The 16,131-nt window shown below is 50.9% G+C and overlaps 1 protein-coding gene across 1 annotated transcript; it reads left to right on the top strand.

The window, feature by feature from the left end:
- Positions 1–13,903: 13,903 nt before the first annotated feature.
- On the top strand, positions 13,904–15,879 carry LOC125536465 (putative polyol transporter 1). The gene is made up of 2 exons (XM_048699691.1): positions 13,904–14,226; positions 14,317–15,879. Exons 1-2 carry the CDS (start codon positions 14,055–14,057, stop codon positions 15,732–15,734), a joined length of 1,590 nt encoding a protein of 529 aa, XP_048555648.1. The 5' UTR covers positions 13,904–14,054; the 3' UTR covers positions 15,735–15,879.
- Positions 15,880–16,131: the final 252 nt, after the last annotated feature.

Here is a 16,131-nt window from a genome sequence, read left to right as displayed (position 1 = left end):
CAAGGGGGTTCAAGGCATGGAGCTAGATTTATAGGGAGAAGATGAACATTTATGGAGCAGGGTAAGATGACACTTGCAAGCCCAGAAAAGAAAGAGAAGGAGAGGAGGTGATGAGGGGGGGATAAGATGAAACTAGGATCCCAAAGAACAAGCCTCAAATGCAGAAGCTCACAACATAAAGATGCACATGATGATGCCATGATGCAACAAGAGACATGAAAAGAAAAGAGAAAAAAATGCATGACAAGAAAAAAAAACAAAGACAAAACCCAACCATGAATCTCATAACTTAAGGCCGGGAAAAGGCAGGAGTTGGAATACAATTGAGTTAGGTTACATCCGGGGTGTTACAACACTCCACCACTATGAAAGGATCTCGTCCCGAGATCTAGGACTGGAAGAACGCCGGGTACTTAGAACGAAGGTGATCCTCGCGTTCCCAGGTGGCTTCACGGTCGGAATGGTGTGACCACTTGACTTTGAGGAATTTGATTGACTTATTGCGAGTCTTGCGTTCAGTCTCTTCAAGAATAGCAACGGGGTGCTCACGATAAGAGAGATCTTCTTGGAGATCAATGTCTTCGAAGTTGACGGTGCGGTCAGGAGTCTTGAAGCACTTGCGGAGCTGAGAGACATGAAACACGTCATGCACATTTGCAAAGTTTGAAGGAAGCTCCAGTTGATAGGCGAGATCGCCTCTCTTGCTGACGATCTTGAAAGGTCCCACGTATCTAGGGGAAAGCTTCCCTTTGATACCAAAGCGACGAGTACCTTTCATTGGAGAGACGCGGAGGTAAACATGATCTCCGATCTCGAAAGCCAGATCGCGGTGCTTACTATCATAGTAGCTCTTCTGGCGCGATTGCGCTGCTTTGAGGTTATCACAAATGACTTTGCACATTTCCTCTGCCTCTGTGATCAAGTCATTTCCCAGAAGTTGACGTTCACCGGTTTCAGACCAGTTGAGAGGGGTACGGCACTTCCTGCCATACAGAATTTCGAATGGGGCCTTGCCCGAACTTGCTTGAAAACTGTTGTTGTAGGAGAATTCAGCATATGAAATACAATCTTCCCACTTCATGTCGAAGGATATCACACAAGCCCTGAGCATATCTTCAAGAATCTGATTGACACGCTCGACTTGACCGCTAGTTTGAGGATGGAAAGTTGTGCTGAAGCGGATGTTGGTGCCCATGGCCTTCTGAAAAGAATCCCAAAACTTGGAGGTGAAGATGCTGCCACGGTCTGACGAGATCACCTGTGGAATACCGTGCAGAGAGACAATCCGAGAGGTGTACAGCTCCGCCAATTGAGCTGCAGTGATTGACTCTTGGATAGGCAGAAAGTGAGCCACTTTAGTGAGTTTGTCGATGACAACGAATATAGCATCATTGCCACGCTTGGACTTTGGAAACCCAGTCACGAAGTCCATCTCAATGTGGTCAAACTTCCATTCTGGAATGGCAAGAGGTTGGAGGAGACCCGTTGGCCTTTGGTGTTCTGCCTTCACTCTTCTGCAGACATCACACTCATTCACGAATTGAGTAATCTCGCACTTCATTCGAGTCCACCAATAAGCCTGCTTGAGGTCCTGATACATCTTCGTACTCCCAGGGTGGATGGAGAGGAGTGAATTTTGAGCCTCGTTCATGATCACTTTATGAAGTTCACCTTTGGGCACAACAATACGATCCTCGAAGAAGAGAGTATCCTTGTCATCAAGGCGGTAGCACTTGTACTTGGGTTGACTCTTAGCAATCCCAATCTTCACCTTTTTCACCATAGCATCAAGAAGCTGGGCTTGGCGAATCTGGTCTTCCAAGGTAGGAGAGACTTGAAGGTTGGTGAGGAAACCTTGAGGAACAACTTGCATATTGAGTTTGAGGAAAGTTTCACAAAGCTCGGGTTGATGAGGCTTGAGAATCAGACTGTTGCAATAAGCCTTCCTGCTCAATGCGTCAGCAATCACATTGGCCTTGCCTGGAGTATACTCGATACTCGGATTATACTCTTGAATCATTTCGACCCATCGAGTCTGCCTGAGGTTGAGATTAGGCTGAGTGAAGATGTACTTGAGACTCTTGTGGTCAGTGAAGATGTCCACTTTTCTTCCCAATAAGAGATGTCTCCAAGTCAAAAGAGCATGCACAACTGCCGCCAACTCGAGGTCATGAGTGGGGTAGTTCTTCTCGTTGGGCTTCAACTGGCGAGAGGTATAAGCCACAACTTTCTTCTCTTGCATCAACACTGCACCAAGACCTTGGAGAGAGGCATCGCAGAAGACCTCGAACGGTTTGGATTCATGAGGAGGAGTCAGAACTGGAGCAGTGACCAATTTCTCTTTCAAAGTGTTGAAAGCGATGTCACATTCCGGAGACAAAATGTACTTGACGTGCTTCTGGAGAAGATTTGAGAGAGGCTTCACGATCTTTGATAAGTTCTCAACGAACCTTCGACAGTAGCTTGCGAGACCGAGGAAGCTACGGAGTTGCTTCACGTTCTGAGGTGGTTCCCAATTCACAATTGCAGACACCTTCTCAGGATTCACCGCAATGCCCTTGGCAGAGATGATATGCCCAAGATAAAGAACCTCATCGAGCCAAAATTCGCACTTTGAGAACTTGGCGTAGAACTGATGTTCCCTGAGCTTATTGAGCACCAAACGCAAGTGCTTGGCATGATCTTCCTTGTTCTTCAAAAAGACCAGAATGTCGTCGAGATAGACCAAAATGAAGTCATTGGTGTAGGCGTTGAAGATGAAGTTCATCATGCGAGAGAAAGTCAGAGGAGCGTTGACGAGGCCAAAAGACATGACAGTGTATTCATATGAACCATAGCTTGTCCTGAAAGCCGTCTTGGGAATATCTTGCTCACGGATTCGAATCTGATGATAACCCATACGGAGATCAAGCTTGGAGAATACTTGGGCACCTTTGAGTTGTTCGAACAGCTCGTTGATGTTGGGAAGTGGGTACTTGTTCTTGATAGTCTTCTTGTTCAATGGACGATAGTCAACACAAAGTCGGTCCGTTCCATCCTTCTTCTTCACAAAGAGTACTCCACAACCCCACGGAGAGGAACTAGGTCAGATGAGACCCATACGCTCTTGAATATCGAGTTGCTTCTTCAGCTCCTTCAACTCTTCAGGTCCGAGCTTGTAAGGACGCCTGCAAACGGGTTCCGTGCTAGGCTGAAGATCGATGACGAATTCAACTGGCCGGTGCGGAGGCATTCCTGGAAGCTCTTCTGGAAAGACTTCTTGATATTCGCAAACGACTGGAATTTGAGAGATGGCATCCAGTTCACCCTTCTCATTGAGAGAAAACAGACGGATGGTATTATCCCGAGTGGCAAAGATAATAACATCCTCAGACGAATGAGTCAATTGAATCTGCCTGGCTGCACAATCAAGCTGAGCCTTGTGCTTAGAAAGCCAGTCCATTCCAAGAATAAGATCGATATCCGAGTTACCAAGGACCATTGGAGAAGCCAGAAACTTGAAATCACCCATCGAGATAGAAATATCCGGAATCTCGTAGTTAGCGAGCAAACATCTACCCGGAGAGACAACTGCTAACGGTTTATGCATGACTTGAGCATACCACCCATGCTTAGATGCAAAAGGTCTCGAGATGAAACAATGCGATGCAACAGTGTCAAAAAGAACTTTTGCAGGAACATCGTTAATAGGAAGGTTACCCATGATGACATCTGACGAGTCCTCTATCTGAGCTGCATTCACCATGTTGACCTTGGCGTACTTGGGGTTATGCTTGACCACAGCTGTACTTGCCGATCTCACAGGAGGAGGAGGAGGGAGACGCCTCTGGTTGAAACATTTGTTGGCATAGTGACCCTTCTGTTGGCACTTGTTGCACGTGACCTCTGAAAGCGGACGGTGATACGAGGCACTCGATCTTGGAGCTTGAGACAAAGTCTTGTTCTGAAAGCCAGGGTTGGGTGGGTGGGAAGATCCACTGCCACCTTTGCTCTTCTGATACGGCTGACGGAACGGAGGAGGAGGAAGCCAATACTTCTGCTGCTTGGCCACTTGAGTAGAGGAAGAAGGAGTAGCATCTTTGACTCGCTTCTTGGAAGCATCACACCTCAGTTGAGCAGCCTCTTGCTTCAATGCCATGTTGTAGAACTCATCGTACCTCAAGGTCTCAAAGAGGACAAGAGCTAGCTGGATTTCTTCTCTGAGACCACCCCTGAACTGGTATATCATGCTCTTCTCGTCAGGGACGTCCTGCTTAGCAAAGCGGGCAAGCTTCTGAAACAACTTGTTGTAGTCATAGACAGACATAGAACCTTGCTTCAGGTTGCGGAATTCCTCACGCTTGCTTTCAACCACGCTCTAAGGAATATGATGAGCTTTGAAGTCTTGACGGAATTCATCCCAGGTAATCACACGGCCTCCTCTGGAATCCTTGTACTGCTGGAACCATTCTGCAGCTTGGTCTTTGAGTTGGAAGGAAGCGAACTTGACAAAGTCCTCAGGCCTGACGTTACTGAACTCGAAATGCTTGCATAAGTCCACGAGCCAATCGTCAGCATCAGTTGCCTCAACACAATTGCTGAAGGTCTTTGGCTGGTTAGCAAGGAACTAGTTGAGTGTAGCAAAGTGATTCTGATTGTTACCTTGGTTGCCTTGGTTCGCTTGGTTGCGCTCTTGGAGAATTTGCATGATCAACTGCGTGTTTGCATTGGTAGCGGCCATCACAGCTTGCCATGCCTCCGGAGGAGGGGGAGGTGGTGGCGGATCCTGATTCTGATTCTGACTATTGCCCTTAGCGGGAGCCATCCTGAAGAGGGTGACATCCGTTAGCACATTGACAGATAAAATTGAAGCTGAATCAAGCGGGTTGAAATTGCAACATATAGTCTTCCCATCCGAACATAAGAACAAATGCATTCCACTTGAAATGGTCACATATCCATAAATTGAGAAGCCACTTAGAATTTAGGTACAGGAATAAATCAACAAGGTACGGAACAAGAATGAATACTCGGTAAGAAATCCCAATCTCAAACCAAATATCCGTGGAAGAAGAGCTAGAGCTACAAGAATTCCCACCTATGAAATTCTCGAACCTTTCCGGTTATGCAATCAGGTGTTGGGGATACAGGGGAAACATAATATCTCACCCAAATCTAACAAATCCTACATCCAGCTGTATCCATCCTTCAACACATAATCGAGAAAAACTTTGGAAACCGTCTACCTCAACCTTCGAAAAGCATCCGTTATACAAGTTATGGCAATACTCCCGAACTCCCGCCCCAGTACTGGGTGGCGTCGAGGTTATCTCACCAACAACTGCATAAAGAGATTTTCGATGTCGGCGTACTAAACTCAGGTATTCCAGAACTGCAACGATAAAATTGTGACGACAACACCTCGGAGCTCAACTCCCCGGGACACTGCCACAACCCCTAAATGACAGGAGGCACCAAGAACAATGTTCTCGTCACGAATCCATCGGAACGATTCCAAGATACCCGCGTGATCCTAAATTTGTTTTTAGTGAAATCTGAGAAGAGAAGAGTCAAAACTCTATGTCAGGATGCCTTATCAGAGCGATGAAGGGACTGGGGAGTAAACAGAATTCCTAAACTCTCCGATATATAATTCCTAAAAGACTTAAAACATTTTTCTAGACTCAACAACGGCTGCTAAAAACGATCAATCAGTGGGGGCTCCTAAGGTCGGGGAAGGCTCTGATTACCAACTTGTAACGCCCTCGATCCGGCTATATCTCCTACGTGTCGAAGCACGACTTAGAGGCATAACCGCATTGAAAGCAATGTCGCAAGTAAGGAAATCTTCACAACATCCCATGTAATATAGATAATAAAAGGGGAAGGTACATAGTTGGCTTACACTCGCCACGTCAAACAAAGTACATAAATAGCATTACATCATCCAATCACTCATGGCCCGACTACGGTGCCAAAATAAAAGATCAACCCAACATGCGACACGGTCCCGATCGCCCCAACTGGGCACCACTACCGATCATCAGGGAAATACACATAGTAACGGCGTGAGTCCTCGTCGAACTCCCACTTGAGCTCAAGTGCGTCATCTGGAACGGAGTCATCAGGCCCTGCATCTGGTTTGGAAGTAATCTGTGAGCCACAGGGACTCAGCAATCTCGCACCCTCACGATCAAGACTATTTAAGCTTATAGGTAAGGCAAGGTAATATGTGGAGCTGCAGTAAGCGACTAGCATATATGGTGGATAACCTGTTCACAAAAGAGAGCGAGAAGAGAAGGCAAAGCGCGAACGAAGAACTAGAGAAACATCATGCGACAAGCATTACTCCAACACCGTGTTCATTTCCCGGACCCCGCCGAGAAGAGACCATCACAGTAACTCACATAGTTGATTCATTTTAATTAAATTAGGGTTCAAGTTATCTACAACCGGACATTAACAAATTCTCATCTGCCCATAACCACGGGCACGGCTTTCGAAAGTTCAAATCCCTGCAGGGGAGTCCCAACTTAGCCCATGACAAGCTCTCACGGTCAACGAAGGATAAACCTTCTCCCGAGACATTCCGATCAGACTCGGTATCCCGGTTCTACAAGACACTTTGTCAAGTTAAAAACAAATCCAGCAACACTGACCAATTGTGCTGACAAATCCCGATAGGAGCTGCACATATCTTGTTCTCAGGGCACACTCAAATTTTCTAAACTTCCAGTAGGCCAGCCCAGAGTTGCCCCTGGTGGCCACCGGCGGCTGACGAGGTGGACCAACACTCAGAGGAGCACTGGCCCGGGGGGTTTAAATAAGATGACCCTCGGGCTCCGGAAACCCAAGGGAAAAAGAGGCTAGGTGGCAAATGGTAAAACCAAGGTTGGGCATTACTGGAGGAGTTTTATTCAAGGCGAACTGTCAAGGGGTTCCCATTATCACCCACCCGCGTAAGGAACGCCAAATCCGGGAACATAACACCGATATGACGAAAAACTAGGGAGGCAAGAGTGGAACAAAACACTAGGCTAAAAGGCCAAGCCTTCCACCCTTTACCAAGTATATAGATGCATTAAGATAACAAGATAATATAATGATATCCCAACAAGAAAATAATGTTCCAACAAGGAACGGTCTCCAATCTTCACCTGCAACTAGCAACGCTATAAGAGGGGCTGAGCAAAGCGGTAACATAGCCAATCAACGGTTTGCTAGGACATGGTGGGTTAGAGGTTTGACATGGCAATTTGGGAGGCATGATAAGCAAGTGGTAGGCATCGTAGCATAGGCATAGCAAAAGAGCGAGCATCTAGCAAAGCAAAGATAGAAGTGATTTCGAGGGTATGATCATCTTGCCTGCAAAGTTGTCAGAGTTGACTGGATCCTCGAAAGCAAACTCAACGGGCTCCTCGTTAGCGAAATCGTCTCCCGGCTCTACCCAAACAATACAAACAAGCAAAAGGGACACAATCAACCACATGCGAAGCTCAAACAACAAGATGCAAACATGGTATGCTATGCGGGATGCGATATGTTATGCATATGCAAGATTTGGCAAGGATTGAATGAACCTGGCCTCAACATGGAAAACCAAGTGTGCCACTGGAAAGGTGAGGTGATTTTGGTTGAAATCGATATAAAGACCACCGAAATCAGAGACACGGTTTGGAAATGGCAAGCGATTCAAATATGGCACCGGTCTGCGATATACAGCAAGTAGCCATCTAAATGCTACAAGACAAACATGCTACAGCACCCAAACATGGCAAAAAAATACATGGCAGGGATCCATTCATGATGCTTAACAAAAGATGAACACTGAGCTATGGCCAGTTTAACCATTAACAGGTTCAAACAAGCATGGCAAAAGTGCAATTGGTAAACAGATTTCAGACTTGGTGAAATTAACACTTGTCTGGAATTCCAGATCAGGTAGCACACTTTGGAGCAAGAAAACTATATGCTACAGGAACTGAACATGGCAAAGCAAGGCATGACATGGAGCTTCTCAAAGAGCTTAACAAAAGTCCCTTAGTGACCTTGAGCCAAAAGGGATCACAAAATACAATTGCAAGCATGTGAACATGGCAAAAACATAAACAGATTACAGACTTAGAGAAATTCCAGGACATGACAAAAACAGATTCAACATGGCATCTTTACAAGCTTGATTAGCTCACTACAAGGCATGTCATGGCATGGAACAAGTTCTAGCATGAAGTATACATGAAAAAGAAGCTAACCAGGTGCTTAACCACCTCATAGCAAGATTGCATGAATAAACACCTAGAAGACAAAACAGCAACATGATGGAAAAAGACAGGTTCATGAACTTGCTCAAATGCAGAAACTAAGGTACCACTGGATTCATTAGAATTTTCTACCCCAAAAACATATATAATATGTTGGGGTTGTTGTAGAAAAATCAACACAAACGCAATAAGCTGAATACTGCCTAAAAAGGAAATAGACAGAAAAGGAAAATGCCCAAAAATGGAAACGTCCCGATCTGGACTTACCAGATAAGGAAAAGGCCCGAACTGGAAGGTCCCAAAATGGCAAGCTGGCCAAATGGGTGTAAAACAGGGGGGTGTAGATGACAGGTGGGTCCGTGGGTCCCACTTGTCATGTGAGAGAAGGCTGTGCGAGTGTGCGGCTGGCCGGTGGGCCTGGCGAAAAGTGAGGCTGGCATGTGGGTCCGGCTTGAGGCCCACAAGGAGTGACGTAAGCGAGCGGGAGCAGGGGGAAAAAACAGAGGAGGGGTCGGCGGCGACCGAGCATGGCGGGGGCTCGCCAGAGTTGCTCCGGTGGCCCTACGGGTCGGCGGAAGGGCGCAACAGGATCGCGGAAGGATCCCGCGCCCGCGCTTGGAACGCACGACGCCCAACAGCGACGGAAACGCTGCCGGCGACGAGGTCCAGAGCGGGGGGCGATGAACTCGAACACGACGATTCGCGGGGTTAAACTAGCGACAACGCACACAGATCTACCCTACATGACACGGGGACGCCGACGGACACGCGCAAAGATGCTAAGGAGGTCGGAGCACTCGTCGGAGACGAGTTCCGACGGCGGCGAGATCGGGCGCCCGCGGCGGACGCGGTTAGAGCATGCAAACGAGGGGGGAAAACGGGGGCAGGGAGCAGCGCGTGCTCACCACAAGCACGGTGATGCGCTTGGCTTGGCGGAAGGTGGACAAAGACGGCGATGGCGACGGTCGAACACATTCGGCGGCCGGAAACGAAGACAAGGAAGAAGAGGTCGCTGCAGGGGCTCCGGCTTCACGTAGTCGACGACGGGGACTTAGTCGACGACGGGGAAGAAGAAGGACACGCTAGTCGGGGTAGAGATCGACGGAGAGCATGCCGGCGATGAGGACGCGCTCCCTGATGCGTTCGGGACGGCAATGGCGTGATCGATTTGGTGTCTAAACCAACCAGGAAACGGCGGCGGAGGACGAGGGAAACCCTAGGCGAAGCAGGGGATGAGGAATTGGGGCTTAAAAGGGGCTAGGGTGAGCGGCGCGAGCTCACGCGCTCTCGTGCCCGCGGTCCCCATGGCCACGGCGAGAGGAGAGGGAAAAGGTGGGTGCGGGGAGCAGGGTAGGCGCTGACGGGCGGGGGCCAAACTAGCCACGTGGAGAGAGACCAGCGGGGGTGCGGGCGCGCGCTGGTGAGAACAGGCAGAGAGAGGGGGTCCGAGCGGGCTGGCTGGCGCGCTGGGCTCACTGGCGCGGGGCTAACTGGGCCTGACTGGGAGGCTAAGGCCCAGTTGGTGCTGCTGCTCTGCTGCGCTTCTTCTTTACTAATTCCTTCAGGCAGAAAAAAAACAAAAGAAAAGCACAGGGGAGAAGGAGAGGAGTTTGAGTAGAATAAAAATATCCTGCTGATCCTGAATTTCTGAAGTATTTAATAAAATTGCTTTGGTAATTTTTAAAGGTAGAAAAATATTCCAAGTTTGAATTATAATTCAAACTTGAAGCATTTTTTGAACCTAACCAAAACCATTCTAAAAGAGGTGAAACTTGGCAAGGGGGTTCAAGGCATGGAGCTAGATTTATAGGGAGAAGATGAACATTTATGGAGCAGGGTAAGATGACACTTGCAAGCCCAGAAAAGAAAGAGAAGGAGAGGAGGTGATGAGGGGGGGATAAGATGAAACTAGGATCCCAAAGAACAAGCCTCAAATGCAGAAGCTCACAACATAAAGATGCACATGATGATGCCATGATGCAACAAGAGACATGAAAAGAAAAGAGAAAAAAATGCATGACAAGAAAAAAAACAAAGACAAAACCCAAGCATGAATCTCATAACTTAAGGCCGGGAAAACGCACGAGTTGGAATACAATTGAGTTAGGTTACATCCGGGGTGTTACAGTCTCTTCCAAGACGGCGTCACCTCCACCACCATCGGCCCCCACTCGCCCGACCACGTCGGCCCGCGGCGGGGAGTCATCCGCCACCTCCACGACCGCCCGGTCGGGGATCACCACCGCAGCCCGGCCTCCACGGCCGCGCTCCATCGCCAGCGACGGCTCAAAGACCGTCGTCGCCACCATCGTGCCCTCCGGCATCTCGCGCCAAGCCGGCTCCGCATCGCCTCGCGCCCATTCCGCCGCCGCGTCGGTCCATGCTCGGACCGACGCCGCCTTCAGCTCCACCTCGGCCCGGTTCCTGTCCCGCCAGGCCACAGCTTCGGCGTCGTTCGGGTCCAGGCCGAGGTCCGAGTCGGCATGTTCCTCCACCTCGACCTGGTCGGCGAGGTCGGACCGGCTCCTGCGGAACTAGGCCCCTTCGACGGCCGCGGCTTCCGCTGCCGCCCTCGCCAGCACAATTGGCGACCTAAAGAAGAAGAAAGAATGAGCGGAAAAGAAACAAGACTAGCTCAAGAAAAGAAAAGGCTAAGCGCGAACAAGAAATGAAGCTTACCCCACGAAGACCGGGACCGGGTTGGCCCCCCATGCCCGCCACCGCGCTTCTTCTTGGTCGGCCTCCCGGCCCCGGCCGGGTCCGCCGTGCGCTTCAGGGCCTGGGGTCACGGCGCGACGCTGTCTTTCCCATGCGGGCGACTCGGCGCCGCCCCATGCGAGGACCCGGCTCCGCCCGCGTCGCCGCCTCCCCCGCCCAACACCGCTACACCAACAACTGGCGTCAGCATCGACCGTTCCGTGCCGCGGTCAGCAATTCAAGACACAAAGAAGAAAAAACATGAGACTTACCCGCACGAGGCCCAATGCCGGCGTCGGACTCGGCATCCTCCTCCTCGTCATGAGCCGCGGGCTCCTCTGGCGCCACCGGCGCCACCTGTGACGAGGCCCAGGCGTAAGGATGTCGAATCGCGTTCAGAAGTACCACCCGCGTCACGTCAGGACGGACGAGAAGGTGCACGGCGGCAAAGTAAGAAGACCAGACACTCACCTGCGGCGCCGGGTTCGACCTGTTGTACGGCGCCTTGCCGAACTCCCAGTCCTCCCAAAGGTTGGCCTTGGAGATGTCGTTCACACCGCGCGCGACCTGCGCCACGGACAGCCGCGTTGACCCCATGCGGTTGGGATCTTGAAGGCCGACCATCTCGCCGATGAGGCAGGAGCGCCCCTGAAGTGGCAGGACCCGGCACTTGATGAACGCGGCAAGGAGGTCGGTGCCGGTGAGCCCCTCCTGCGTCCTCATCACTGACACCCGCTCGCAGAGATTGACGATCTCCTATGACGGGCGCCTGGGCGAATAGCCCCAGTTCGTCTTCGCCCGCGACGGTGCGATGGCGAAGGCTGGAAGGTTGATCCGATCCGCGCCAAGGTTGCGGACGTAGAAGAAGGAGTTCTGCCACTTCTTGGCAGAATCCTCCAGCAGGATCTTGGGGAAATCCGCCCCCAACCGCTTCGAGATGACGGCGGCGCCGCAGTCGGCGAACTCCCCGGCCGACGGGCCCTGCTGCTTCAAGGAGAAGAAGCGTGCCCAGCGGTCGATTGAAGGCTCGACCCCCAGGTACCCCTCGTAGAGGGTGACGAAGCCGGAGAGTTGGACGATGGGGCCGGCGCCAAGATGATGCAGCTGGAGCCCGAACAACTCCAAGAACGCGTGGAATAAGGTGCTCGCCGGCAGCCCGAACCCGCGCTCGAAGTGCGTGAGGAAGACCACGCGCTCCTGCCCCTTGGGCCGAGGCCTTTGCTCGCCCCGGGGTAGGCGGACGCTGACGTCCGTCTCCCGCGGCAGGCGCCGCGCCGCTCGGAGTTGGGTGATGTCCTCGGAGGTGACGCTCGAGCCCATCCAGGAGCCCGACGGTAGCGACATGATCAAAGGAAGAGGAGGAAGGAGGATGGACGACGAAGAGATTCTGCTCGGAGCAGCGGGCGCCGCGGTGCGTCGGTTGCGAAGAGTGGAGCGAGAGCAAAGGGACAGGAGGGCGTGAGCGAGAATAATGTCCGCCGCTCCCTGCCCCCCAATTTATAACCCTCGATTTGAACGTGGGGAAATGGGGAAGTGGGATCGTCTGCACACACCCGTTCCACTAACCCGCAATAAGTGCGCACGTACATGCGCAGTAACTGCCCGGGGAAGAGCAACCGGCCCCCGGACGCCGCAATAAATCCGCACGATTTTAATCAGGAACAGTTTTTTTAAACGGGAACATTTTTTTCAAATTCCAAAACAAAACTAGGAAAATGCGAATAATTTAAACTCCCAACTAAAATTTGCAAGCATGAACTTTTTTTTGAAATTTCTGAACAATTTTTGATAAGGGAACATTTTTTGAAACTTCAAAAAAGAAAACACAAACATTTTTTGAAACGGGAACATTTTTTTTGAAAAGTTGTGAAATTTTGGAGCAGAAATCATTCTGAAGTTTTTTTGAAAGAACACAAACAATTTTTTGAATAAGCGAACATTTTTTATATTTTTGAAAAATGATCGGCTCTGAATTTTTATCATTTTGTAGAAGCAAGAACATTTTTTAACACCCGAAGTTTTTTTGAAAATCATGAACTTTTTTTCAAATTTATGAACAATTTTTATAAAACGACCATTTTTTAAATTTTGAACTTTTTAAAAGGCAAGAACATTTTTCTAAATTTAAGAACAATTTTCGAACATGAACTTAGTTTTAAAAAGATAAAATAACCTTAAAAAGGAAAAAAGAAAAAACTAACAGAAAATAAAAAGAGGAAAAAACAGAAACAAAAAACAATAGAAAACAGAAAAACCAGTAAAAAAGGGTTCAGGGAACCTTCAGAAGGTTCCGAAAACCGGCTGGCTGTTGCGATTGTACGCTCAAAAACTGGGCCGGCCCATCGCGTCGCTGCTCGGTCGCTCGTGTATGGGAAGCGCCGGCAGTTTGACGCAAAGTGCGTCAAATAGGATTTCGCTGAGTCCAAAGTCAGCAGCCAGCGATTCAGCGAGCGTACCCGACCAGAAACGTAAGGTTTAAGTGCGCGTGCGGCAGTAAGCATCAAAGTGATCCAGACAATCAAGGAAACAGCGAAACCATTTTTAGCAGTCCAAGTTTCAACGCGTGGTGACAGGTTGAGTGGACATCCGGGCTGCTTGGCCATACCAGAGCGGACAAGAGAGCAGCGAGACGTATCCAAGCATCTTGCGGCGAGGTCGGAGATGACTGTACGTCTCCACGCGACCACGGGTGATCATGCACCGCAGGGATGTAGCCAGCCAGCGTTTGCCGGTCCACGGCACGTCATCAGTGACCAAGGTCCTGAATAGGACCCACATGATCAATTGACGATTCTTTGGGCCACGTTCTTCCTATTAGTCTAAGATAAGATCGGCAGTCGGAAATCACTGGCAATTTGACAACGAAATCATGCACATACATTATGCAGCACGTCTATGCTACCTGCTAAATCACTAATCTGTATTAAAATAAGTGGGCAAGCGACCTGCTTGACCCATCACCCATGGCGGGTGCACCCATATCATAAGAGCATAATAATCGGTGTCTATATAAGAGTGCTATACTAGTATAATATACTGCGCAACACAGGACGGCAGTTCACTCATCACAAGCTGCCAGTCTGTCTGTTAGTCGAACGATCAGTTCGTCCTAAGCAGATGAAAATGTCTCCGGAAAGACGAGGAGCGGAGGGCAAGGAAGAAGGATCGGGGATGGCTTCTGCTGCGCTCTCGGAGGCGGGGGCAGTCCAGCCAAGGAACAAGGGCAATTTCAAGTACGCCTTCACCTGCGCCCTCTGCGCTTCCATGGCCACCATCGTCCTTGGCTACGGTACACACATGCTTTGTTTCCTTCCCGTATGTCAGATAGAGTACGCATCTTCTTCCTTGGGCCATGCATAACTCTGTTCCGACTGCCCAGACGTTGGGGTGATGAGCGGTGCGTCGCTGTACATCAAGAGGGACCTGCAGATCACGGACGTGCAGCTGGAGATCATGATGGGCATCCTCAGCGTGTACGCGCTCATCGGGTCCTTCCTCGGCGCGAGGACGTCCGACTGGGTCGGCCGCCGCGTCACCGTCGTCTTCGCGGCCGCCATCTTCACCACCGGCTCCTTGCTCATGGGCTTCGCGGTCAACTACGCCATGCTCATGGTCGGCCGCTTCGTCACCGGCATCGGCGTGGGCTACGCCATCATGGTCGCGCCCGTGTACACGGCCGAGGTGTCGCCCGCGTCGGCCCGCGGCTTCCTCACGTCTTTCACCGAGGTGTTCATCAATGTGGGCATCCTCCTTGGCTACGTCTCCAACTACGCCTTCGCGCGCCTCCCGCTCCACCTTAGCTGGCGCGTCATGCTCGGCATCGGCGCCGTCCCGTCCGCCCTGCTCGCGCTCATGGTGTTCGGCATGCCGGAGTCGCCCCGCTGGCTCGTCATGAAAGGCCGCCTCGCGGACGCCAGGGCCGTGCTGGCCAAGACCTCCGACACGCCTGAGGAGGCCGTGGAGCGCCTTGACCAGATCAAGGCTGCCGCCGGCATCCCTAGGGACCTTGACGGCGACGTGGTCGTCATGCATAAGACAAAAGGCGGCCAGGAGAAGCAGGTGTGGAAGGAGCTCATCTTTTCGCCGAACCCAGCCATGCGGCGAATACTGCTCGCGGCGCTCGGCATCCATTTCTTCCAGCAGGCGACGGGCTCCGACTCCGTCGTGCTGTACAGCCCACGCGTGTTCCAGAGCGCGGGCATCACCGGCGACAACCACCTGCTCGGGGCCACATGCGCCATGGGGGTCATGAAGACGCTCTTCATCCTGGTGGCCACGTTCCAGCTCGACCGCGTCGGCCGGCGGCCGCTGCTGCTGACCAGCACGGCCGGCATGCTCGCCTGTCTCATCGGCCTTGGGACGGGCCTCACCGTCGTGGGTCGGCACCCGGACGCCAAGGTCCCGTGGGCCATCGGCCTGTGCATCGTGTCCATCTTGGCATACGTGTCCTTCTTCTCCATCGGCCTCGGGCCCCTCACCAGCGTGTACACCTCGGAGGTCTTCCCGCTGCGGGTGCGCGCGCTGGGCTTCGCGCTCGGCGCGTCATGCAACCGCGTGACCAGCGCCGCGGTCTCCATGTCCTTCCTGTCCCTGTCCAAGGCCATCACCATCGGCGGCAGCTTCTTCCTGTACGCCGGCATCGCAGCGATAGGATGGATTTTCTTCTTCACCTTCATTCCGGAGACGCGTGGCCTGCCGCTCGAGGAGATAGGGAAGCTTTTCGGCATGACGGACACGGCCGTCGAAGCCCAAGACACGGCCACAAAAGACAAGGCGAAAGTGGTGGAGATGAACTAGTGAGCCAAAAGTCACCCAACTGTTGCTAATGTACCATAGAAGATGTATCTGATCAACGTGGTAATATACGTGTCACGGAATCGTGGTGCTCATTGATGGATTGTTTGGACAAAATTTCAAGAGAATTGTTTCAAGATTGGATCAATCGGGTAAACGTTGACATGACATCTCTTGGCCCGTTGATGCTGCTCAGCGTGTCATTGATATCCATTAGCACTTGCATTGCATGATGGATAGCTTTATCTGGTGGCATTTGGCATTTGTTTGGTTAAATCGTCCTTTTAATCTATATCTATATCTATATCTATCTATATCTATGTCTATATATCTTATCTCTACTAATAAAGCATGGAATGCTTCCGTCGGTTCACCGTCACACCATTTTATAAAGATCCCC

The sequence above is a fragment of the Triticum urartu genome, chromosome 2 (genome assembly GCF_003073215.2).
Source record: "Triticum urartu cultivar G1812 chromosome 2, Tu2.1, whole genome shotgun sequence".
NCBI classification, from domain to species: domain Eukaryota; kingdom Viridiplantae; phylum Streptophyta; class Magnoliopsida; order Poales; family Poaceae; genus Triticum; species Triticum urartu.
The sequence above is the reverse complement of the archived record's forward strand: the minus strand, read 5'-3'. Positions and strand labels throughout refer to the sequence as shown.

Excerpts from the sequence above, each read along its gene's own strand:
- LOC125536465 (XM_048699691.1), top strand. The coding sequence starts at position 14,055 with ATGAAAATGTCTCCGGAAAGACGAGGAGCGGAGGGCAAGGAAGAAGGA. Across the intron at positions 14,227-14,316 it reads CACCATCGTCCTTGGCTACG|ACGTTGGGGTGATGAGCGGT; the intron begins GTACACACATGC and ends CCGACTGCCCAG.